The sequence below is a fragment of the Ovis canadensis genome, chromosome 26, assembly GCF_042477335.2.
Source record: "Ovis canadensis isolate MfBH-ARS-UI-01 breed Bighorn chromosome 26, ARS-UI_OviCan_v2, whole genome shotgun sequence".
NCBI lineage: Eukaryota > Metazoa > Chordata > Mammalia > Artiodactyla > Bovidae > Ovis > Ovis canadensis.
The window spans coordinates 46,053,230-46,078,374 of NC_091270.1; the positions used below are offsets into that span (position 1 = coordinate 46,053,230).

General features: G+C 42.2%; 1 protein-coding gene across 1 annotated transcript in view; it reads left to right on the plus strand.

Moving 5' to 3' along the window:
- The first annotated feature begins 24,363 nt into the window (after positions 1–24,363).
- The window catches only part of UNC5D (unc-5 netrin receptor D), a 647,189-nt gene continuing 646,407 nt past the window's right edge, over positions 24,364–25,145 (plus strand). The window contains exon 1 of the mRNA XM_069572893.1: positions 24,364–24,798. Within this exon, the coding sequence (XP_069428994.1) occupies positions 24,696–24,798 (103 nt within the window). The 5' untranslated portion in view covers positions 24,364–24,695. The remainder of the gene's footprint in view (positions 24,799–25,145) is intronic.

Consider the following 25,145-nt stretch of genomic DNA (forward strand, 5'->3'; position numbering starts at 1 on the left):
CTTCCAAAGAAATCCCAGGGTTGATCTCCTTCAGAATGGACTAGTTGGATCTCCTTGCAGTCCAAGGGACTCTCAAGAGTCTTCTCCAACACCACAGTTCAAAAGCATCAATTCTTCGGCGCTCAGCCTTCTTCACAGTCCAACTCTCACATCCATACATGACCACAGGAAAAACCATAGCCTTGACTAGACGGACCTTAGATGGCAAGGTAATGTCTCTGCTTTTGAATATACTGTCTAGGTTGGTCATAACTTTTTTTCCAAGGAGTAAGTGTCTTTTAATTTCATGGCTGCAATCACCATCTGCAGTGATTTTGGAGCCCCCCAAAATTAAGTCTGACACTGTTTCCACTGTTTCCCCATCTATTTCCCATGAAGTGATGGGACTGGATGCCATGATCTTCGTTTCCTAAATGTTGAGTCTTAAGCCAACTTTTTTACTCTCCTCTTTCACTTTCATCAAGAGGCCTTTTAGCTCCTGTTCAATTTCTGCCATAAGGGTGGTGTCATCTGCATATCTGAGGTTATTGATATTTCTCCCGGCAATCTTGATTCCAGCTTGTGTTTCTTCCAGTCCAGCATTTCTCATGATGTACTCTGCATATAAGTTAAATAAGCAGGGTGACAGTATACAGCCTTGACGAACTCCTTTTCCTCTTTGGAACCAGTCTGTTGTTCCATGTCCAGTTCTAACTGTTGCTTCCTGACCTGCATACAGATTTCTCAAGAGGCAGGTTAGGTGGTCTGGTATTCCAATCTCTTTCAGAATTTTCCACAGTTTATTGTGATCCACACAGTCAAAGGTGTTGGCATAGCCAATAAAGCAGAAATAGATGTTTTCCTGGAACTCTCTTGCTTTTTCCATGATCCAGCGGATGTTGGCAATTTGGTCTCTGGTTCCTCTGCCTTTTCTAAAACCAGCTTGAACATCAGGGAGTTCACAGTTCATGTATTGCTGAAGCCTGGCTTGGAGAATTACGAGCATTACTTTACTTGCATGTTGAGATGAGTGCAATTGTGTGGTAGTTTGAGCATTCTTTGGCATTGCCTTTCTTCAGGATTGGAATGAAAACTGACCTTTTCCAGTCCTGTGGCCACTGCTGAGTTTTCCAAATTTGCTGGCATATTGAGTGCAGCACTTTCACAGCATCATCTCTCAGGATTTGAAACAGCTCAACTGGAATTCCATCACCTCCACTAGCTTTGTTCGTAGTGATACTTTCTAAGGCCCACTTGACTTCACTTTCCAAGATGTCTGGCTCTAGATTAGTGATCACATCATCATGATTATCTGGGTTGCGAAGATCTTTTTTGTACAGTTCTTCCGTGTATTGTTGCCACCTCTTCTTAATATCTTCTGCTTCTGTTAGGTCCATACCATTTCTATCCTTTATCGAGCCCATCTTTGCATGAAATGTTCCCTTGGTATCTCTAATTTCCTTGAAGAGATCTCTAGTCTTTCCCATTCTGTTCTTTTCCTCTATTTCTTTGCATTGATCGCTGAAGAAGACTTTCTTATTTCTTCTTGCTATTCTTTGGAACTCTGCATTCAGATGCTTATATCTTTCCTTTTCTCCTTTGCTTTCGCCTCTCTTCTTTTCACAGCTATTTGTAAGGCCTCCCCAGACAGCCATTTTGCTTTTTTGCATTTCTTTTCCATGAGGATGGTCTTGATCCCTGTCTCCTGTACAATGTCACGAACCTCATTCCGTAGTTCATCAGGCACTCTATATTACTTTATATAATATCCTGGGATTCCCAAGTGGTGCTAAAGAACCCTTCTGCCAATGCAAGAGACATGGGAGACGCGGGTTCAATCCCTGGGTCTGGAAGGCCCCCTAGAGGAGAGCATGGCGAGCCAGTCCAGTATTCTTGCCTGGAAAATCCCATGGACAGAGGAGGCTGGTGGGCTATAGTCAACAGGATCACAAGGAGTCAGACACAACTGAAGCGACTTAACACATGCATACACACACAGACACACAAACACACCGACACACACAATATCCTGTTACTAATCTCTCAGAACCTGAAGCACTGTACCTATTTTTAAAATACCAACTTGAATGATTTTCCCTGGATTAGAAGCAAGAAACTGTTGTACACTCTGAGTCCAGAAAGGAAGGTGTAATTGAGACTTAGAAAGATTTACCTGCCACTCAGTGTAGGATTGGAGGGGAGAGAGAGACATGAGCAAAATCTTGTAGGAAAGATATGAACCTACTTGCAGGGCAAGAATAGAGACACAGAGGTAGAGGAAGGGTGTGTGGACGTGGTCTGGGGAGGGGACGGTGGGATGATGGGAGATAGATACACTATATACACTGTATACACTACCGTGTGAAAAATAGCTAACTAGCAGGAAACTGCTGAGTAGAGCAGGGAGCTGGCTTGGTGCCCTCTGATAACCTAGAGCGATGGCATGGAGGGCTGGCTGGGAGATCTAAGAGGGAGGGAACATATGTATGCAAATACCTGATTCACTTTACGGCAGAAAGTAACACAACATTGTAAAGCAATTTTACTCCAATAAAAAGCAAGAAAAAGTGAGAGTGTTAGTCATTCAGTCTTGTCCAACTCTTTGCGACCCCATGGACTGTAGCCCACCAGGCTCCCCTGTCCATGGGATTCTCCAGGCAAGAATGCTGGAGTGGGTTGCCATTCCCTTCTCCTGGATTGCAAGTAGGTTCTTTTACCATCTGATCCATCAGGGAAGCCAAAAGGTAATGAAAAAAGACCTGAGAGTTCAAACTAGTCGAGTTGTCTGAAAAAAGCAAAAATAAAAACAAGAATGAAAAAGACATCATTAATTATTTGTGCATCTTATATTGAAAATTAAAAAAGGGAGTCTTTATTCAAGGCATAAACTATGAGAAATTTAAAAATGTATAAAATTAAAACACATTCCAAATATAGAGTATTGGATAATAGTTAAGGATATGGGCTCTGAAGTGAAGAAAATCACTTATTATATGGTTGAAGCTATTTACTGAATATTTAATTTTTATTGAAAATAAAAGTCAATCAGTCGTGTCCAACTCTTTGTGACACTATGGACTATAGAGTCCATGGAATTCTCCAGGCCAGAATACTGGAGTGGGTAGCCTTTCCCTTCTCCAGGGGATCTTCCCCACCCAGCCATCAAACCCAGGTCTCCTGCATTGCAGGCGGATTCTTTACCACTTGAGCTATTACGGAAACTACTGATAGTAAATTTAGTAAACTTTCTAAATTTAGTAAATTTTTGTTCAGTTCACTTCAGTCGCTCAGTCGTGTCCAACTCTTTGCGACCCCATGGACCACAGCACGCCAGGTCTCCCTGTCCATCACCAACTCCTGGAGTTTACTCAAAGTCATGTCCATCGAGTCGGTAACGCCATCCAACCATCTCATCCTCTGTCATCCCCTCCTCCCGCCTTCAATCTTTCCCAGCATCAGGGTCTTTAATGAGTCAGCTATTCTCATCAGGTGGCCAAAGTACTGGAGTTTCAGCTTCAACATCAGTCCTTCCAATGAACACTCAGTACTGATCTCCTTCAGGATGGGATTTTTATTACTTAACATAAATTGCTAGAAATTCAATTTAGTACTTTTAAAGGTGTAACTTACAGAAGACAATATCCAGTTATTTTAAGTAAACCAGGCTTTTAAGAAAATGTATGAAGTGTAATTATCACAATTCCATTTTAGAACAACTTTATCACCTCAAAGCATTACCACACACAGGTTTACAAGCAGTTCTTGCTCCAACCCTGCCCTCCCAACCTGTAACCCCAAGAAAACACTGAAAAGCTTTGTGTGAAATTGCTAGATTAGATAGTAAGTGTATACTAATCTTCTGAGAAAACTAGTAATTTTTCAAAGCCACTACATCCACCAACCAGCAGTGAGTGAGGGTTCCAGTTGCTGCATATTCTCAACAGACATTTTATATTGTTGATCTTTTATATTTTAGCCTTTCTCATAGTTTTTTAATGGTCTCTCATTGTAATTTTAACTTGCATTTCTCTAATCACTAATAATGTTCAATGCATTTCTCTATGCCCGTTCATTCAGATGCTTTCTTTGAAACTCTGAACATGAAAATGGACAAGGGCCTGAGCATTCATGACAAATTCTGCACCAACAAGTCCAGGAAAACCAAAGACCTCTGCAGCAATTGGCCCAGAAAGGTCAGCAATTGGTAAATAACTGCCAGATTTCTTTATTTTTGCTTCGGCTTTCAACTCAGGACCAAAGGAGAGTTCTGTTCATTTTTTGCTTTTCATTTTGTTTTTAATTATCTTGCCTAGTCTTAAGCTGTGGAATCTGTCTCCTACTCAGTGCAAGGGATGTTTCTGCTTAGTTTTTGATTTTTCCATTTCGCTTTTTTTTTGTCTGGCTCCCTAGGGCTTGCTTCTGTGTTCACATAGTTTAGTGGTTAGCCAATAATTTGCCAAGAGCTTTCATTCAAACACCTGAAGCCCATAAGGCTGTCATCCTGGGCAGTTCGATGTCTCTGTGGTTCCGGGAGCACATTCATATTTCCAGCCAGTTCCCACATCTCCGTCACATTTTACTTCTTGCTGGATTCTCTCAGGTCAACTTTGCTGTTGTTTGTAGTTTCCCAGTCAGTCAGGTATATGCAAAGAACCTCCTTCAGCACTTCCGGAGCTCTCACCTTTGCAGAATCTCCCATTAATTTCTGCCTGGCTGCCTGCTTGCCACCCTGGGCCCTCAGTCTTGGGGTAGCATGCGTGCAGGTGTTTCCCATTCGTTTCCTATTGAGTTTTCCATTTACAGCTGACAGAGCTACGCGATGTCACTTCTGCCCAATCTGCGTCTCCCACTGGCAGCAAATCTGCTAGGATTTGGGGCCCGTCTTAGGCTGGCAAACATACAGTTCTCACCAGTCAAACTGGGGAGAAAGGATAAGAGTGTACTGAGGTCAGTGGTCCTCAACTCCCACTGTTCCTGCCGCAGCTCTTCACATTTCATCTCCTTGGTTTGTCTCACTTTCTCCCATTTCAGAACCTGAAATGGCTCATTTTATCCAATTTTAAGGGTTTTTTTGGGGGGCGAGGGGGACGTGGGGGTAGGATTCACTGACACTCAATGCTTCCACAGGCTGATGTTTGTCTTCTTTATCAACTTTGGAAGAGTCTGAACCAGCTGTTGTATTCTATAGCACACTGAAGTTCAGTTAGATAAAACAATTTCTCTGTGGATTTTCTTCTCTTTTGCTTCTTAATGTTATTCATTTTTGGTTTCATATATTCTGCCCTCTCTTCTATTCCTTTGGGGGCATCTCTGTCAACCACAAACACGTGAGGGGCAACTGTCTACTAATTTTGCACTGGATTGTAGTCATGTGGAGAAGACAATGACACACCCCTTGAACGAGAATATCCTGCAACCCTCCTGAGGCAAGTGATCTATTTTGTCTCTTTTTCATGTCTTTCTGTATGATGTTTTGGTCATTGCCCATGTTTTCAATTATTTTGCTTCACTAGATACTATAAACAGAGAAGGCAATGGCACCCCACTCCAGTACTCTTGCCTGGAAAATCCCATGGACGGAGGAGCCTGCTAGGCTGCAGTCCATGGGGTCGCTAAGAGTCGGACACGACTGAGCGACTTCACTTTCACTTTTGACTTCCATGCATTGGAGAAGGAAATGGCAACCCACTCCAGTGTTCTTGCCTGGAGAATCCCAGGGACGGCGGAGCCTGGTGGGCTGCTGTCAGTGGGGTCGCACAGAGTCGGACGCAACTGAAGCGACTTAGCAGCAGCAGCAGCAGATACTATAAAATAGGGGCTTGTTTCAATTTTATTTAAAAAGTTGTGATATCTAAATTCCTTAGTAATATGATTCTCTAGCTTGTTGATTCTGGCGATGCGCTCCTTTTTTTAATTTTTATTTTATTTTTCAATTTTTGGCTGTGTTCGTTCTTTAGTTGCGGTGAGAAGCTGCTACTCTCTAGCTGTGGTGCTTGGGTTTCTCATTGCGGTGGCTTCTCTTGCTGTGAAGCATGGGCTCCAGGGCACTCAGGCTTTAATAGCTGTGGCGCATGGCCTTAGCTCCCCCATGATGTGTGGAATCTTCACAGACCAGAGATCAAACCCGTGTCCCCTGCATTGGCAGGTGGATTCTTTTTTGTTTTTCCTAGTATAAATTTATTTATTTTAATTGGAGGCTAATTACAATACTGTATTGGTTTTGCCATACATTGATATGAATCCGCCACGGGTGTACATGTGTTCCCCACCCTGAACCCCCCTCTCACCTCTCTCTCCATACCATCCTTCTGGGTCATCCCAGTGCACCAGCCCCAAGCATCCTGTATCATGCATCAAACCTGGACTGGCGAGTCATTTCACATATGATAGTATATATGTTTCAATACCATTCTCCTAAATCATCCCACCCTCGCCCTCTCCCACAGAGTCCAAAAGACTGTTCTGTGTCTCTTTTGCTGTCTCGCATACAGGGTTATCGTTACCATCTTTATTAATTCCATATATGTGTGTTAGTATACTGTATTGGTGTTTTTCTTTCTGGCTTACTTCACTCTGTATAATAGGCTCCAGTTTCATCCACCTCATTAGAACTGATTCAAATGTATTCTTTTTAATGGCTGAGTGATACTCCATTGTGTATATGTACCACAGCTTTCTTATCCATTCATCTGCTGATGGACATCCAGGTTGCTTCCATGTCCTGGCTATTACAAACAGTGCTGTGATTAACATTGGGGGTACATGTGTCTCTTTCAATTCTGGTTTCCTCAGGGTGTATGCCCAGCATTGGGATTGCTGGGTCATATGGGAGTTCTATTTCCAGTTTTTTTAAGGAATCTCCACACTGTTCTCCATAGTGGCTGTACTAGTTTGCATTCCCACCAACAGTGTAAGCGGGTTCCCTTTTCTCTACACCCTCTCCAACATTTATTGCTTGTAGACTTTTGGATCGCAGCCATTCTGACTGGCGTGAAATGGTACCTCATTGTGGTTTTGATTTGCATTTTTCTGATAATGAGTGATGTTGAGCATCTTTTCATCTGTTTGTTAGCCATCTGTATGTCTTCTTTGGAGAAATGTCTGTTTAGTTCTTTGGCTCATTTTTTGATTGGGTTGTTTATTTTTCTGGAATTGAGCTACAGGAGTTACTTGTATATTTTTGAGATTAATTCTTTGTCAGTTGCTTCATTTGCTATTATTTTCTCCCATTCTGAAGGCTGTCTTTTCACCTTGCTTACAGAATATACAATGGAGAAAAGACAATCTCTTTAACAAGTGGTGCTGGGAAAATTGGTCAACCACTTGTAAAAGAATGAAACTAGAACACTTTCTAACACCATACACAAAATTAAACTCAAAATGGATTAAAAATCTAAATGTAAGACCAGAAACTATAAAACTCCTAGAGGAGAACATAGGCAAAAGACATAAATCACAGCAGGATCCTCTATGACCCACCTCCCAGAATATTGGAAATAAAAGCAAAGATAAACAAATGGGACCTAATTAAAATTAAAAGCTTCTACATAACAAAGGAAACTATAAGAAGGTGAAAAGGCAGGTGGATTCTTAACCACTGGACCACCAGTAAGTCGCTGATGGTGCACTCTTATTGAGGCCAATTTCCTGCTATTCATCATGCAGATTGTAAGCTCATATTTGTCTGGATTTTCTGGAGGAAAATCCCTGTGTTTAAAGGTTTGTTCTCCAAACAGGACATTCTTTTCCTTGGCTATATACCCTTGAGACACTACCCATCTTGCATAAGTTAATTTCATGGTTTTGACTTTCTATAACCACATAGGTAATATATTTTTGACCCTGAAACCTATATTTAGAAAAGCCTCATTTAAAATTCTTAAAAACTCTTCTAACCTAGATCTTAGGCTAAGACAGATGAGTCTTCTTGTGCCCTCTCTTTGTTAAGTGGATATTTCTGGTTCACATTTTCAGTTTTGTTGAAGTACTTTATGGGTCCCTGGTTTGTATACAGGTCTCACGTCTAATTCCTCCCCTTCTGAAGATCCAAGGATTAGCTTCATATGCCCAGAGTGGGCATTAAAATGCAATCCTATAGGCTGTAGACTTTGTTAAACTCCCCAGGACAACCCCAGCCTCAAAGGAAGCTTATCTTTCCAGATTTATTTCTGGCCTCTGCATTTTCTCCTAAATTTGAACAGAACTTTGAACTATAGAGAAGTATACGATATTTTATCCAGCATTTCTAGCTTTTTCATTTGTTTTTCAGATGCCACAAGCAGAAATCTCCAGAGGGGTTTTAGTAATTTCTAGAATTTAGTTCTGGCATCTTCTAAGTAGGAGAATCATACACGTATCATAAATGTTTGTTCGCTAGTCTCCTTTGGGCTCAGTATAACCTTAATGTATTGCAATGGCTGGATCATCTCGAACATCATTCAATACCGAGAGTCACAGCACTCTAGCTTGTTCACAGTTTTAATGAGAATGACATGCTCTTTGCTGTATCACTTTGGCTCTGGTGGTGGAAGAGTCAATCACAAGAGTGCCCTACTCTTTATAGTTTGATCATTTTTTGCCAGAATATATATGCAGAATGTCTCAGATGCCCTTTTAGCCCCTCCTGAGGTGTCTTGCCTGGAAAATCCCATGAACGGAGGAGCCTGGTTGGCTGCAGTCCATGAGATCGCTGAGAGTTGGACACGACTGAGTGACTTCACTTTCATGTCTCACTTTCATGCACTGGAGAAGGAAATGGCAACCCACTCCAGTGTTCTTGCCTGGAGAATCCCAGAGATGGGGGAGCCTGGTGGGCTGCCATCTAAGGGGTCGCACAGAGTCGGACACGACTGAAGCGACTTAGCAGCAGCAGAGGTGACTGCAAGGTTTCAAGTACTCAAATATCGTAATGTGTGTGTCGAGCAAGTGACAGCTGTTATCGCCTCCAGGGGAGGAGTCTTACTCTACCTAAAGCAACTTTTCCCCTGTTGCTCAGTCAACTCTGCACTGTCAACTCACTCCATGGTTTGGGCTGGCTAGAAAGACAGGAGTCACAGAGGTATTACAGAGTAAAAAGGCTTACTCCCCCAACAGAACAGACAGAGCAACATCTGCTTCAGTAGTGGGTGTTAGGCCCCACCTCAAACTGACACTGGGTGATATCTACGCACCTCCTCTTTTTTTGCAAACAATGGACCCAGCCCCTCCTCTGTGCAATCTGAGATACAGAAAGATGAGGCATGCCTAAAGGCCATATGATGCACACCATTAAGCTGAACAAAGGAGTGTATCTGGAACTGGGTTAAATACTCCTAAACAGGGAGATGTGCTCAGCACAGGGAGTGGGGCTCTTTATCTCTCTGAAATATCCCAGGCACAAGGCCACTCTTATGGGGTCATACAAGGGTCAAAAGACCACATGCATGAAGGAGACAAACATCTTTTCCCAATTTTCTCATTGTTTACATGTACTACACATATATATTATATATATATCATATATAGTCACATATATACATATACAATGCAGCTGTTTTATTAGAGTTTTGTAATTATATTCATATAGAATTTATTTGGTATGAAGTTTCTGTCTCTGGCACATACTGTACATTTAAGTGTATGAATTATGTTAGTTTTATAATTAGAAAGGGATTTCTTTCTTAAATTTTCTTTGTTGAAATTTGAATCGTAAAAGAAATGTTCATTTTGTCTAGTAGAAGAATAGAAAGATGCATAAAATAAATTAGTAATCTCTTCCTACTCTCAAACTCTCCCCGCTTCATTTCCACATTTTTCTATTCATAACAATACACACAAAGTTTACATATTTATTTTTGGTTGTGTTTTGGGGTTTTGCTGGCTTGATTAAAATGGAATTCCTATGACTCATGATTTATTTTCCTGAACTATATTCAGTATCTTGTAATAACGGGCTTCCCTGGTGTCTCAGATGGTAAGGAATCTGCCTGCAATGTAGCTCAGTCGTGTCTGACTCTTTGTGACCCCATGGACTATAGATCACCAGGCTCCTCTGTCTGTGGAATTCTCCAGGCTAGAATACTAGAGTGAGCGGCCATTCCCTTCTCCAGCGGATCTGCCCAACCCAGGGACTGAACCCAGGTCTTCTACACTGGAGGCAGACTCCTCACCATCCGAGCCACCAGGGAAGCCCATTATTACAACATACGGAATATAATTCAGGAAAATAAATCATGAGTCATAGGGATTCTATTTTAATCAAGCCAACAAAACCCTGAAAAACAACCAAAAATAAAGACCTGGGTTTGATCCCTGTGTCAGGCAGATCCCTTAGAGAAGGGAATGGCTACTCACTCCTGTATTCTTGCCTGGAGAATTCCACAGACAGAAGAGCCTGGTGGGCTACAGTCCACATGGTCACAAAGAGTCAGACACAACTGAGCAACTAACACACAGACATATACATTTTGTAATAACATATAGTGGAAAATAATCTGAGAAGAATCTGTATATACCTGATTCACTTTGCTGTATAGCCAAAACTAATGCAATATTGTAAATCAACTATATATTTCAACTTTAAAAAGAAAAAAAAAGAAAAAGTAATCATATAAGTTTCAAAAATGTTCCCCATTCTACTGTTTGTTTTTTGATGTTATACAGTTATGATGTTTAGATGTAGTTTTAAAAATCACTTTAATGAAGTGTAACTTACATACAGAAAAATGAACAGATCGTAATTATACAGGTTAATGATTTATTACAGTGAACAAAGCCATAAAACCATCACCCAGATCAAGAAATAGGACAATATCTGCAGTCAAAAAATTCTCCCATTGTCCTCCTTTATTCACAATGCCTTTCCTCATTCCTCACTTTTAACAGATATGGATTAATCTTGCCACTATTAAGATTTATATATGTACACATATTTTAAACACACTATGATTTTGTTTGATGTGATCAATTTCATTTACCTAAAAATGCCACCTTCTTATTGCTTTTTTTCTCTATTTTCATATTTGTCTTTTCACATGGTGTCACTGCCCATCTGCCTGAAGGACTATCCTTCTGCCCTTTAGCACATTCATTGATTTGCCTCTGCTGATGATAAATTCCCTCATCTTTTATTTGTGGGAAAATGTTTACATGCTTTATCTTCATAAGGGTATTTTTACTGAATATAGAATTTAATGTGTAGTACTATACTAAGGTCATAGGTGTGGCGACCTCTACCAAGGTCACAGATATGGAGCCCTGTACCAAGGTCACAGGACAAAAATCTTCAGAACTGACAAAGCTCCATAGCAACTGTTGCTATGTGTACCCCTGGCCTAAACCACCGTTTCCAAACTCCATATTAGGTAAAATATCCACCCTATAGCACCCTAACCAATCATCTAATGCCACCCTTCCAGCAGGAATTTTGTCTTGAGGCTATAAAACTTGGACACCTTCCTAAAGGAATTGATCTTAAAGGAAACCAACCCTGAATATTCACTGGAAGAACTGATGCTGAAGCTGAAGCTCCAGTACTTTGACTATCTGATGTGAAGAGACAACTCACTGGAAAAGACTCTGATGCTGGGAAAGATTGAAGGTGGGAGGAGAAGGGGATGAAAGAGGATGAGATGGTTGGATGGCATCACTGACTTGATGGACATGAGTCTGAGCAAGCTTTAGGAGATAGTGAAGCCTATAGGAGCTATAGGCTCCTATAGGAGCCTGCTGTGCTGCAGTCAATGAAGTTGCAAAGAGATGGACATGACTTAGCGACTGAACAACAACATAAAAATTGGCTACTGACATATGAGAGGGGTTGGCTTTCCCTGATCTGTCAAGAGGTCGACCTGTTGCTTTTGCAGTGCCCTCTTTATCTCTGTTCTTTGCTTTTAATAAGGACTTCCTTGATAGCTCAGTTGGTAAAGAATCCACCTATGATGCAGGAGACCCCGGTTCAATTCCTGGGTTGGGAAGATCCGCGGAAGAAGGGATAGGCTACCTACTCCAGTATTCTTGGGCTTCCCTTGTGGCTCAGCTGGTAAAGAATCTGCCTACAATGCAGAAGACCTGGGTTCGATCACTGGGTTGGAAGATCCCCTGGGGAAGGGAAAAGCTATTCACTCATGTATTCTGGCCTGGAGAATTCCACTGGACTGTATAGTCCATGGGGTTGCAAAGAGTCGGACACAACTGAGCAACTTGCTCTTAATAAACTTACTCCCTTCTGAACTATTCTTGTGCTCTTTTCTTCATTTATTTTTGTTGGTTTGTTTCTCTATGCTTCATTCTGGGTATTTTCTTCTGATCTCTCCTTCATGTCACCAATTATCTCTTCATCTGTGTCTATTACAATATTACCCATCCAAAAAATTCCTAGTTTCAATAGCTCTTATCTTTAAATCTGAAAATGTCAATGGATTATTTTGATTTCTTTTGTTCATTGGTGAACTTTTCCATATTTTCATGTAATTTACCAAAAATATTAATCATATTGACATGTTGATCTGTGCTTTATAAAGCCTCTTAATCTTTAAAGTGTGAGAAATTCCTTTAAATGTTCTATACTATAAATCAGTACATCTTACACCTATATTTATTTCACTATAATAATCTGATGGTATTATTCTGTGATCTTCACTACGAATTTGTTTCTTTCTACAAAATATTTTTAATATTTGATAATTTTAATACAGTCACTCAATCATTGGCATTGTTATACCTTTGATATTCTATTCATTTGTATATCATTATAATGACTTAGTGGGTTTATTTTTATGTATTGTACTTAGTAACTTGAGTGCAATTTTCAGATGAATAATTATTTATACCTTTAATCCTAGAAAAAGTTCATCTTGTAGCTCCTGAAAGGGCTTCCCTGATAGTTCAGTTGGTAGAGAATCCACCTGCAATCCAGGAGACCCTGGATTGATTCATGGGTCGAGGACTCCTGCATTGCAGGCAGATTCTTTACCAAGTGAAAAATTATTTCCGCACCATTTCCTTTATGATCACCTTTTAAAGCATCTTATTCGCAGAGTATTTCAGAGAAGGCAATGGCACCCCACTCCAGTACTCTTGCCTGGGAAATCCCATGGACAGAGGAGCCTTGTAGGCTACAGTCCATGGGGTCGCTAAGAGTCAGACACGACTGAGAGACTTCACTTTCACTTTTCACTTTCATGCATTGGAGAAGGACATGGCAACCCACTCCAGTGTTCTTGCCTGGAGAATCCCAGGGACAGAGGAGCCCGGTGGGCTTCTGTCTATGAGGTCACACAGAGTCGGACTGATGTGACTTAGCAGCAGCAGTAGCAGTAGCAGAGTATTTAAATCTAGGCTCAAAGTCTCTTAATTTCTCTTACATGTTTGAAATCGTACTTACATTTTTTGTTTATATCTGATGTCTCTTCAATATTATTTTTAAATTAACCAATTGTCTCTTCTCTTTGCCAGCCTTGAGCCCTGTGCTTTATTACTTTTCTTTTTAAAAAAAATTATTTATTTATTTTAACTGGAGAATAATTACTTTATAATATTGTGATGTCTTTTGCCATATATCAACATGAATCGGCCATAGGTACACATACGTCCCCCTCACCTTGAACTCCCTTCCCCTCCCACCTCCCCCCATACCCCATCCCTCCAGGTCATCACAGAGCATTGTTTATTACTTTTCAAATACTATTGTTCAGTTCCAAGAGTTATGTCTTCTTATCCACTAATATTGATTTATTTCAGCTTGACTTCAATTTTATATGATTTTTATGATTTTATAATAAGTGTAGTTTTTCTTTTTATACCTTGGAGCTTTCCAAATAAAGATATTTGATGTCCTGTGATTTTTTTTTTCATGAAGAGTAAATTAACATTCAACTTGATTTTATTTTTATGTATTTTTAGCATTATATTATTTTTAAGTATTTTAGGATATTGGTTAGTATGATCATTTTAAGGCAGAAAATTCTTTTTCTGCTCCCCTCCCCCACTTCATCCTTATCAGTGATTACCATTCTGGATTTCAGATTTGTGGCTATCTGCACCTAAAACCAAGTTTAAATTAGGTCTTATAAAAGTCATTCAGGACTTCTGAGTTGTAGAATTATTGGGAGATGGGGCATTCAGCCAATAGGAACCAATATATCAATATTAATATTAGGTTCACCTCCCAATGAGAGATTTTTATCTTTATAGCTCATCTTTCCCTAAAGATTCATCTTAGATTGACTGAATTTGCCAGATGGGCTTGCCTTTTGAGTTGGAAAATTCCAATTCAGTCTCTTCAAGTTGTTCCAACTCTGATATCCATGTGGCAAGAAACCATTGATGTCCTATTGCCCTGGATTATTTGGATTCCCTCGTACCACTTCCTGCTTTGGGAGCGAGAGCCCAGAATGTGCGTGGATTTAGCTTCACTCACCATTTGTCAGTTCTGTTCTGTTGATGATCCATGAAGATATTTAGCTTGGCTTTGAGCCAGGCTGTTTGTCTTCAGTTTTGTTTTTTTATTGTTGTTGTTGTTTCTTATCATTCCTACATGTCTGAAATAGAGTAGGATTAAAGGATAAAATTACCAGGTCATCTTGGTCAGAACTCATTTCCTTTTCTTCATTCTTGAAGAAAATTTTCTAATATTTCAGTTCTCTTGTTTCACACACAGCCACACACACACTCTAGGTACATGAACTAGTTCATTCATACACACACATACACACATATCTATGCAGGCATATCAAGCTGGTTTTAGAAAAGGCAGAGGAACCAGAGATCAAACTGCCAACATCTGCTGGATCATTGAAAAAGCAAGAGAGTTCCAGAAAAACATCTATTTCTCCTTTCTTGACTATGCCAAAGCCTTTGACTGTGTGGATCACAGTAAACTGTGGAAAATTCTGAGAGAGATGGGAATGCCAGACCACCTGACCTGCCTCTTGAGAAATCTGTATGCAGGTCAGGAAGCAACAGTTAGAACTGGACATGGCACAACAGACTCGTTCCAAACAGGAAAAGGAGTCCCTCAAGTCTGAATATTGTCACCCTGCTTATTTAACTTATATGAAGAGCACATCATGAGAAACACTGGACTGGAAGAAGCACAAGCTGGAATCAAGATTGCCAGGAGAAATATCAATAACCTCAGATATGCAGATGGAACCACCCTTATGGCAGAAACTGAAGAGGAACTAAAAAGCCTCTTGATGAAAGTGAAAGAGGAGAGTGAAAAAGTTGGCTTAAAGCTCAACATTCAGAAAACAAAGATCATGGCATCTGGTCCCATCACTTTTAGATGGGAAAACAGTGGAAACAGTGTTAGACTTTATTTTTTGGGGCTCCAAAATCACTGCAGATGGTGATTGCAGCCGTGAAATTAAAAGACGCTTACTCCTTGGAAGAAAAGTTATGACCAACCTAGATAGCATATTGAAAAGCAGAGACATTACTTTGCCGACTAAGGTCTGTCTAGTCAAGGCTATGGTTTTTCCTGTGGTCATGTATGGATGTGAGAGTTGGACTGTGAAGAAGGCTGAGCGCCGAAGAATTGATGCTTTTGAACTGTGGTGTTAAAGAAGACTCTTGAGAGTCCCTTGGACTGCAAGGAGATCCAACCAGTCCATTCTGAAGGAGATCAGCCCTGGGATTTCTTTGGAAGGAATGATGCTAAATCTGAAACTCTAGTACTTTGGCCACCTCATGAGAAGAGTTGACTCATTGGAAAGACTCTGATGCTGGGAGGGATTGGGGGCAGGAGGAGAAGGGAACGACACAGGATGAGATGGCTGGATGGCATCACTGACTCGATGGACATGAGTCTGAGTGAACTCTGGGAGTTGGTGATGGACAGGGAGGCCTGGTGTGCTGCGATTCATGGGGTCGCATTGAGCTGGACATAACTGAGCGACTGAACTGACTGACTGATGTCACATATGTGATGCATAGATGCATTTATATAGATATGTATTAATTCATTCATTTATGTATATACAAACACTCAAACAGTTCATTTCTACACACACTTATACAGATCTTCATCAACTTACTATGGGGTTCTGTCCCATAAACCCATCATCACTGGAAATATTGTTAAGTTGAAAATGCACTTAATACAGTCATAGAACATCATAGCTTAGCCCGACCTACCTTAAAAGTGCTCAGAACACTTCCATTGGCCTAAAGTTGGTCAAAATCATTTAACACAAAGCCTATTTTAAAATAAAGCATTGAATATCTCATGTGTTGGTTGACTACTATACGGAAAGTGAAAAACAGACTGATTGATGGGTCCAGAATGGTTGTGTGTTCATTGTTCACCACTGTGATCACAAGGCTGAGCTGTGGCTATCAGCAGAGACCATCAGACTACATTTCAATGGCCCTAGATAAGATTAGAATTCAAAATTTGAAGCACAGTTTCTACAGAATGCATTTCATTTTCACATTATCATAAAGTCAACAAATTATGTCAAACCACTGAAGTTGGGGACCGTCTATATAAATAAATGACATGGCACAACCACTCAGATGCCCAGAATGTGTGTGTGTGTGTGCGTGCGTGCGTGCATGTGTGCACGCGTGTGTGTGCATGTGTGTGCGTGTTTGTGTGTGTACATACGTGTGTAATTTGCTTCCTCTTCTCAACAGAGTAATATATTGTCTGTGACTGAGTGCAAGAGAGTCAAAGGAATTCTACATTTATTTTGTTTGGATTAATTTCTTATAAAAGGTCTAATAATGATCATGGCCCTCTAGTGATCCCCAAAATCTACTCTTGAACTAGATTGTCTCTCTAGGGAAGCTGGTACTTGGATTGGGATGAAGCCATCCTTATACCTGACAAGTTGAGTGGAATATGTGGTTGAGTTAAATTGCAAATGGTACTCTTTTAAATTTTATTTTCGGTAAAATACTACTTAACATGTAAAGCAGATCTTTTCTCCTTCAGAATGCATGACAGCCATTTACTAATGAATGCTTTTAAATCTACTGCCTGAGCCTTAAGATATAACAAATTATAAATTCATAGTTTTTTTCCCATAAAGATGGATAAAAGGAAGCAGGTATATAGTAGGATTTGGGTCAGAAAAGTCAAAGCTGTATTTGAAAATTGGAAATGATCCTTTGTGTTAAGCTAGCATTTTCTCTTTGTACACCATTGATTGGAATCATGCAACTTAAGTACTGCTTTGAAGGATCCAAAGAAGTTGTCATCCCTCTCTTAGTGACAGGTAGTCATTTATGATGTTTTATTCCAGAAGGGAGGTCAAGGGAACTGAAGGGAAAAAGAAAGTGAGAGAAGAAAATTTTTAAAAATGAGAAGAAACCTTATTTTGCTTATTTCTTTTATTTTACTTCTCAGAGAAGCCATATTTTTCTTAGTGATTGGCATTTGTACAAGTGGCTTCTTAAGAGCAAAGGCTCTTAGAGAAACTTCTTTGATAGCATAATCCACCCCCAAATGCATACACTACCATTCTGTTCGTCATAATTTGTCCCAGAGGCTAGACTCCTTTTTCTTCTCTTGGTTCTGGTACTACGAACCGGCACTATTGACCTTTCTAGTCTCCAACTTTGACAGATTGCATCCATCTATTCCTTAGCCCTTGGTCTGCAGGAAAACAGGCAACTTTAGTGTAGAAAGAAAGACACTGGCTCTGTTCATGGCCGGATCCCGGAAACTTACATTTCTCAAACAGTTGACTTTGGGTTCCAGGAAAATAAAGCAGCTCTGAATCTTGCAATATGAATGAGGGAATGGAGGGGTTAGAATATGAGTTTGCTCTGCTTGTCATATTTTTGGACTCTTGATTCTGTTCTTGACCAGAACGTGCAGGGCAGTCATCTCTTCATGGGTTCAGCTGTCTTCTATTTGGGGTGTGAAGAAAGAATGCCATCTACCAGGTCAGTAAACAAAGGACATCGGAGCCATCATGGCATCAGTCACTGACAGTGCACCCTGAGGGGATGCAGGATGGAGAAGAGAAGGATACTGGCCCTAAATAGTTAACACTAACATCAAAGGATTGATTTCAATGAGCCCAGACTTTACATCTCCCCATATATAGAAAAGCGCTAAGTTCATTGACTTGAGACATCTGAATTTTTTCTTTAACAGTAATCTTTCAATGTTGCAGCTATCTGGTTTTTGTTACAAAAATTCCTGTATACACTGGCTCCTCACCCACCTCTTCAGAGCAGTCCCTTAGAGCTACCTGAGAGGCTGCCACCTGGGCTTAAGTCCTCAGCAAGTCCACTGAATAAAACATCATTCTCGACTTCTAGATTCTGCTTTTTTTTTTTTTTTCAGTTGGCAGGAGACAGATGTGTGGTGTAGTGAAGGTGACATGGCAGTCATGTGACCTTGAACTATACATTTATTTTATCTCTGCAAGTCTCTTCCCCTATTCTCTCTATTCACCAGCAGGCATGTACCTACCAGCATAGATCAAGAAGAAGAAACGAATGAGTGAATGAATGGTCCTCTGTGGCAGCTTGTGGAAGGAACACACTGCTGCAACCTGGGCAGTAAACACTGGTCACAAACACAGACTCCACAAAGGATTGGTGGCATCTTCCAGTCGACAGTTAAGAATCATAGTCTTTCCTCCCAACACGGAAAGATACCAGGCTCTCCCCGAGCTACCACAAGGTGCTGGGCTGAGAAACTGGCACACTTCTGATGCTCCGTGCCAAGGTTAGGTAACTCAGGGGTTGCACGCGACACTCATCAGAGGCCACATCTTTTATGAATTAACCCATCTTGTCTTTCTTCACCCAGTTTATTATTTTTTTAAAGAGCTAACCCATTCATTTTACTGCCAAAGAATTGCGTTTCTTGTTATTATTTTTAAGTTCTTTCATTCATCTGTGTCAGCAGCTACAGTCCAAACTCCTAGATGCCTGATTCCAGGAAGAAAGTCCTGGAGTAGAAAACAAGGAAGGCATACTTGTGGCGTCAGGAAAAATGTGTTTAGAGTCTTATCTGAGTGCCCCACTGCCCTTTCTAAACAAATGTATTGGATTTCTGCACTTCATTGCTGCCTCGTAGCCCAACATGCAAAATAGACTTCTCTAATTTTGTGTGTGTGAGAGAGTGTCCTTAACAAACGATCCCATATTGCCTTTACCAGGGAAGGTTGTTAACCTGGATTATTGTACCCAGGCAGAACATCACATGAGGAGCACTCAAGCCTCCCCAGCTCTCAGCATCCTTTTCTCCCCCTGTTCCAACAGTTTTCTGAATCATAAGTAGGTTGTGAGCCCATAGTGGTGAATGAAATCCTGTCTGCTCTCTCTTAAGTCACGTGCATTTCTGAAATATGCTGTTCTGATTGAACAAGACCTTTCTGGGGAAATGACTGACACCGAGTATTCCCAATGGCAACATTGCTTGGAGACTATCTCATTTAATTGTATTGCCAGGTTCACCCATTGCAGTTGCCAGCTGTTGCTCTTTCGTCTGTTGATTTCAGGTCTTCCCCTATTAATGATCATAACTGTATGATGAATAGAGACAGGGGCTTTTATCAGAAACATCCGGCAGAGGCAGAGCTTAGAAACACTTGAGTCGAGAAATGAGAAATAATAGTCAGTTTCCTGGAGGAGGAAAGACACAGATGTGGGAAGACTGCCTCTCTATGGTGCATGCTTAGGAAAGGATCTGTGTGCAGCCTGCAAAGGCCCTAGAAACCTTATGAAAGATTCTGACAGCGGTTGTAACTAAAACTGCCCATTCAGTCCCGAAAGTAAAGCAAGATGTACCGTTATGCGGTAGAGTTCTTTTCTGCTCTTTTCCCCCAATGTTCCTAAACCCATCTTATCCATCTCCTCAGCTAAAGCTGAGTTTTATTCCCAAAGTTCTTGATCTCACTGACTTCCGATAACTGGCTTTTGTTCAGATTTTCAATAGGCATCTCCTGCTCCTAAACTAATCTGGTTCTGTTGTTAGGGAGGGCCCGCGATGTCTCCATACTTTCAAAAAGTATACTTCCTCATCTAAGGGCCTTCCTCTCTCCTGAGTGTGTTTTGTCTTTAGTAATCTAGATCTAAACTATAGTCCCTTTGCTCTTTTTCATAAAGAATTCACTCGCTGCCGTAACTTTCCTGATGATTTGGATCTCTCAGAAGAAAAGCCACGTGTTGGTAGGCATGGCTTTCCACCCACCTCTTGGCTTCTTTTTCCCTCTCCATCTCCTGGAACAAGTTCTTTCCCTTACTCTTTTTTTTTTTTTAAGATTACTATTATTGCTTTTTTTTTTTTTTTTGGCGTGGACCATTTTTTTTAAAAGTCTTTATTGAATTTATTACAATATTGCTTCTGCTTTAAGTTTTTGTTTTTGGGCCACAAGACATGTGAGATCTTAACCCCCAACCAGGGGTCAAACCTAATCCTCTGCATTGGGAGGCAAAATCTTAACCATTGGACCACCTGGGAAGTCCCACCCCTTACTCTTGCAGAATATCTCTACTTTATTTAATGTCCTTTGGAGTTTTACCACTTCTACCAAACAGGTGGGTTAGATCATTTACAACTTTTTTTTTTTTTCAGGCAAATACACAAGGCTTTCCTAAGGAGTTATAATTAACAACTTAAAAATCATTTATTATATTCAGAAGGGCATATCTTGCATGCAAAATCTATTTTCTCCTCCAAATTACACTAAATATTTTCTATTTTTTGAGACTAGTTTGGCTGCTGCTGCTGCTAAGTCGCTTCAGTCATGTCCAACTCCGTGCGACCCCATAGATGGCAGCCCACCAGGCTCCCCCGTCCCTGGGATTCTCCAGGCAAGAACACTGGAGTGGGTTGCCATTTCCTTCTCCAATGCAAGAGATAATCAAAAGGCAGCGAAGAAAGAAGGAAATCCTACCACTAGCAACGATAAGAATGGACCTGAAGGGCATTATGCTAAGTGAGGTAAGTCAGAAGGAGAGAAAGGACTGCATGTTCTCACTTATATGTGCAATCCAAAACAAAAACAACGGGCAAAATGAACCAAACTCACACATACAGAGGACAGATTGGTGTTTGCCAGAGGTAGGGGGTGAGGGCTAGGTGAAATAGGTGGACGGGATCAGAAGGGACACACTTCCAGTTATAAAATAAATATTTCCTGGGGATGTATGTACAGTATAGCATGGTGACTAGTTAAAAATACTGTTTTTGCTTATGTGAAATTTGCTGAGAGTAGATCTTAAAAGTTCTCATCACAAGAAAAAAGACTGAACTAGGTAAGGTGACAGGTGTTGACTTGTGATCATTTCATAATGCATACAAATATCAAATCATTGTTTTGTACACCTGAAACTCATATAACATTATATGTCAACTATACTGCAATAAAACAGGCACTGGACGCAGAAATATTCTACCTCTTGATCTCTAGGTATCAACTGCTAGAAAATAGTCATAGTCAATTCAAGCAACAAAAATGGAGAAAAACACTTTCCTAAGCCTATTCATTAAATGAATATTCCTTGGTTACAGCTAACACTTAATGCATTTGCTACATAATTGTCCCAGTTTCAGAAGGAGTGGCTTAATTTCCAACTTGATTGTACTGAGCATTCAAGATCACGATATGCTAGAGTTGAAAATGATGGATCTTCAATAGGGTTGATCTGAAGCTTATCTAGTGAAATAGCCCCATTTTACAGATGAAGAAACTGAGCAAAGGGCATGTTGACTTGTCTCAGGCCACATAGTCAGTCCCCGGCAGTGTCAGGGCCCAGTGCCCTGGCATCCTGATTCTCAGGTCAGTTTTTCCATGCTGTTCCTCAGCCAGAGACCATGATCTAAAGTAGTGACCGCTCAGTGTGCTTTTCCAAATGGGTATGGGTGGTTCTCCAAATGGAACGGAGTATGATTCATGCATCTTATAAAATAGCCAGAGTTAGATTAACAGAGGGTGTATTGAGATGTAGAACATAATTAACACAGGACCTAAAATGAATACATGGTCTGTGATGTGTCGTAATACTGAAGACCCCACCTCTCCCAACCCAATAGTTAAACAGTATTGAAGAAAATGAGGCAGGAGGTCTATCTCTGGTAAACCTGACAGACTAGACACAACCTCAGGCTTTATATTGGGTTTAGAATTGTTCAAACTGGTGCCTCATTCTTGATGGTCAGCCACGTAGTTATGTGAGTGAGTGAATGAAAGTCACTCAGTCGTGTCCGACTCTTTGTGACCCCATGGTTCATACAGTCCATGGAATTCTCCAGGCCAGGATACTGGAGTGGGTAGCCTTTTCCTTCTCCAGGGGATCTTTCCAACCCAGGGATTGGACCTAGGTCTCCTGCATTGCAGACCAATTCTTTACCAGCTGAGTCACGGTATGTGACCTTGAGCCAATCACTATCTACTCAGCTTGACTACCTGCCCAGCAGGGATAATAGTACCCAACTTCCAGAGTTTGGTTCTTTTCTGAAACAACAAAAACAAAAATATATAATATATATTTATATACAACAAATATATGAACACATAACATATACATGTCCATATGTAATGTACACATACTGAGCAAGGTATGCACTCAAAGATTCTTAGTTTCTGTCCTCTCTTAATTGTCATCCCAATTCTACTTGACTTATTAATCTCACCTGTTAACCTTATTAGCTCATCTATTTCCTACATATTTTTTCAAAATAAAATTATTATACTTTTGCACCCCTTTGAAGTCAACAGTAGTTAAATACTATCTCAGAGAAACAGTCATTCCTTTTTCTTTCTTTTTTTTTAAAGAAAATACTCATTTGTGATATACCTGTCACATAGTCTTGAAGAATAAGGAAAGTTGGAGGATGAATGACTATTTTCCAGGAGACAGGTAAAGCATATTTGGTAGATTAATTCCCAATTCACCTTCTCAGAGGAAAAGGACAAAACCGTCATTTACCAAGATTCTAAAGAGATTTTCAGACGAGTCCCTGGCCAGTCCCACATCAGTCTTTGTTTCCAAGCCTTCATTCCCCAGAGCTTGGTTTTCTTGACCAGGTCCCAAACCTTTTATTGAGCGGCAAGAGGATGTGAGGAAGCGATTGCTGACAGTCACGTGTCTGGTGGCACTCCGGAGAGGCATGGCGTGCGAGCTTATCAAGGAATCAATCTTTTTGCCCTATCATCCTCTTTTTCCTCGGAAGAAAGCTATCTATCGCAATTACCTCATCCAGAACAATTACCTCGCTTTAAACCCTTTATTCTCCCGAGAAAGGTGTTGGGAAGCAGGTAACAACTTGACCAGAGAGATGGATTTTGTAAAAGTACTGTATCGATGTTGAATGTAGGCAGTGGGGAGCCGTTGACAACTTTGTCTTTCTTTCAAACCAAGACTTCATTTTCTTTTGGATCCACCAAGCAAAAGGGGACACACATTCTGACCAGCTTAGATACCATTTGGCGGGGAGAGGCTCAATACTGCGAGAGAATGAGATGCCTTGCCTATGCAGCCTTGAACTCAGGGCCAAACCCCCAGGGGTGTTCTTTGCTCTGAAACTGTGTGGCCCCAAGGCAGTGTCTCTCAAATGACTCCTTCTGCAGGAGGGAGACTAAGAGGCAACCACAAGGTACTTTCAAAAGCAGTTAAATAAAGATTTGACAGTCTATTCAAAACAAACCACAATTTTAAGAAAAGTCTTCTTTCCTTCTTACAAAGGCCCAGCACGTCTGCCTTTCCCTGATGCTCAGGAGAAAGGCAATTGCCAGGGCCCAGATTAAAACAAAACAGGAGCTGTCAGAAACGAGGTAGCTTTCTGAAAAGTTGGGGGGATTCCAGGGTGACTAGAACCACAGACAAGGAAATTGGGGGAGAAAAAAAACTCAATCACATCCTCCGAGGGCACCCATGATCCCCCACCGCTTTCTATACATCCTTGCATATTTCGCCTAGCGCAATAATGGGTTTATTCCAGTGATATTTTTTTCCCCCACTTGGCATTTGAGTCTTTTTTTTTTAATGCTTCAAGAGTGTTGCCTGATTTGATTTTTAAAAATGGAAGCTAGAGAGGCAGGGCTGCGAAAGGGCTCAAAGTTGAACAAAACAGTGGTTTCCAGGAAGCAGGAGACTCAGGCTGCCGAGATGCTCACATCTTTCTGCGCCGGGTTCGCCTCTAAGAGGCCCGCCGGCTCTGCTCGCATCTTTGGAGCACGCGTGACCTCCGCGAGCCCCGCTCAGGCCCCGCGTTCGCGCTCGCTGAGCCGAGGCTTTTTCGCGGAGCGTGCGGGAACCTGGGGCGGGGCGGGGGGCTGCGCGCAGCCGCCGCGGGGCTCACCTGCGCCTCCCGCCGCCCGCCCCACCCAGCGCCGCGCGGCCGGCCGCCCCCGCCCCTCCCGCCGCCCCGCCCCGGCCCGGCTCATTGGCTGCCGCTCGGAGGGGAGGAGAAGGCGCGGCCACGGGGGTCTCATTAGGGATGCGGGTTCCCTCCTTACCTCCCTAGTCCGGATCCCGGCGGCGGCGGGAGAGCTGTTCGCGAGCAGTGCAGAAGGGAAGGCGGGCGACTCCGGCAGTGACCGCGGCGGCGTCGGTCGCCCCGCCGTGGGAGGCTATGGGGACGCGCGCATCCTCTGGGTGCCCAGCGCGCCGCGGCTCGGAGCGCCCTGCCCCGCTGCTGTAGGGAGCGGCCGTGGAACAGTCACTCGCTGAAGACCCCCGGGACCCACTCTCCTCGGCCCCCCTGGTTCGCCGAGCCTTTCCCGGGGCGCGGAAGAGGACCTGTACTCCTAAGCGGGGCGAGCAGTATGGGGAGAGCGGCCGCCGCAGGAAGAGGCGCTGGAGGGGCGCGCCGGTGGCTCCCTTGGCTGGGGCTCTGCTTCTGGGCGGCGGGGGCTGCGGCTGCCCGAGGTAAGCGCGGGGCCCAGCGGGCGGGGGGGTGGGACGGGGGGAGGCGACCGATCGGGACCCGCACCGATGGCCTTGGCTTCCCAAGTTGCGTCCTGCACCTCCCCGCGCGCGCGGAGCGCAAGGGGTGGCTCTCGGGTGGAGGACCTCCGAGGGGACCACTGTCTGTCTCCCACCCCAAGTTTGCGATCAGCTGCAATCCTACAGGTTGCTGGGACCGCTGGGCCCCTACCCTGCCTCGATTCTCTTCGTTCGCTCCCTTTTCCGAGCCCTCCCCAATTGCTGCAGACTGGAGTCCGCCGCTCTCTTCACTCCAGTCTCGCTCTCTCGAGTCCACTCCACTTCCTTCC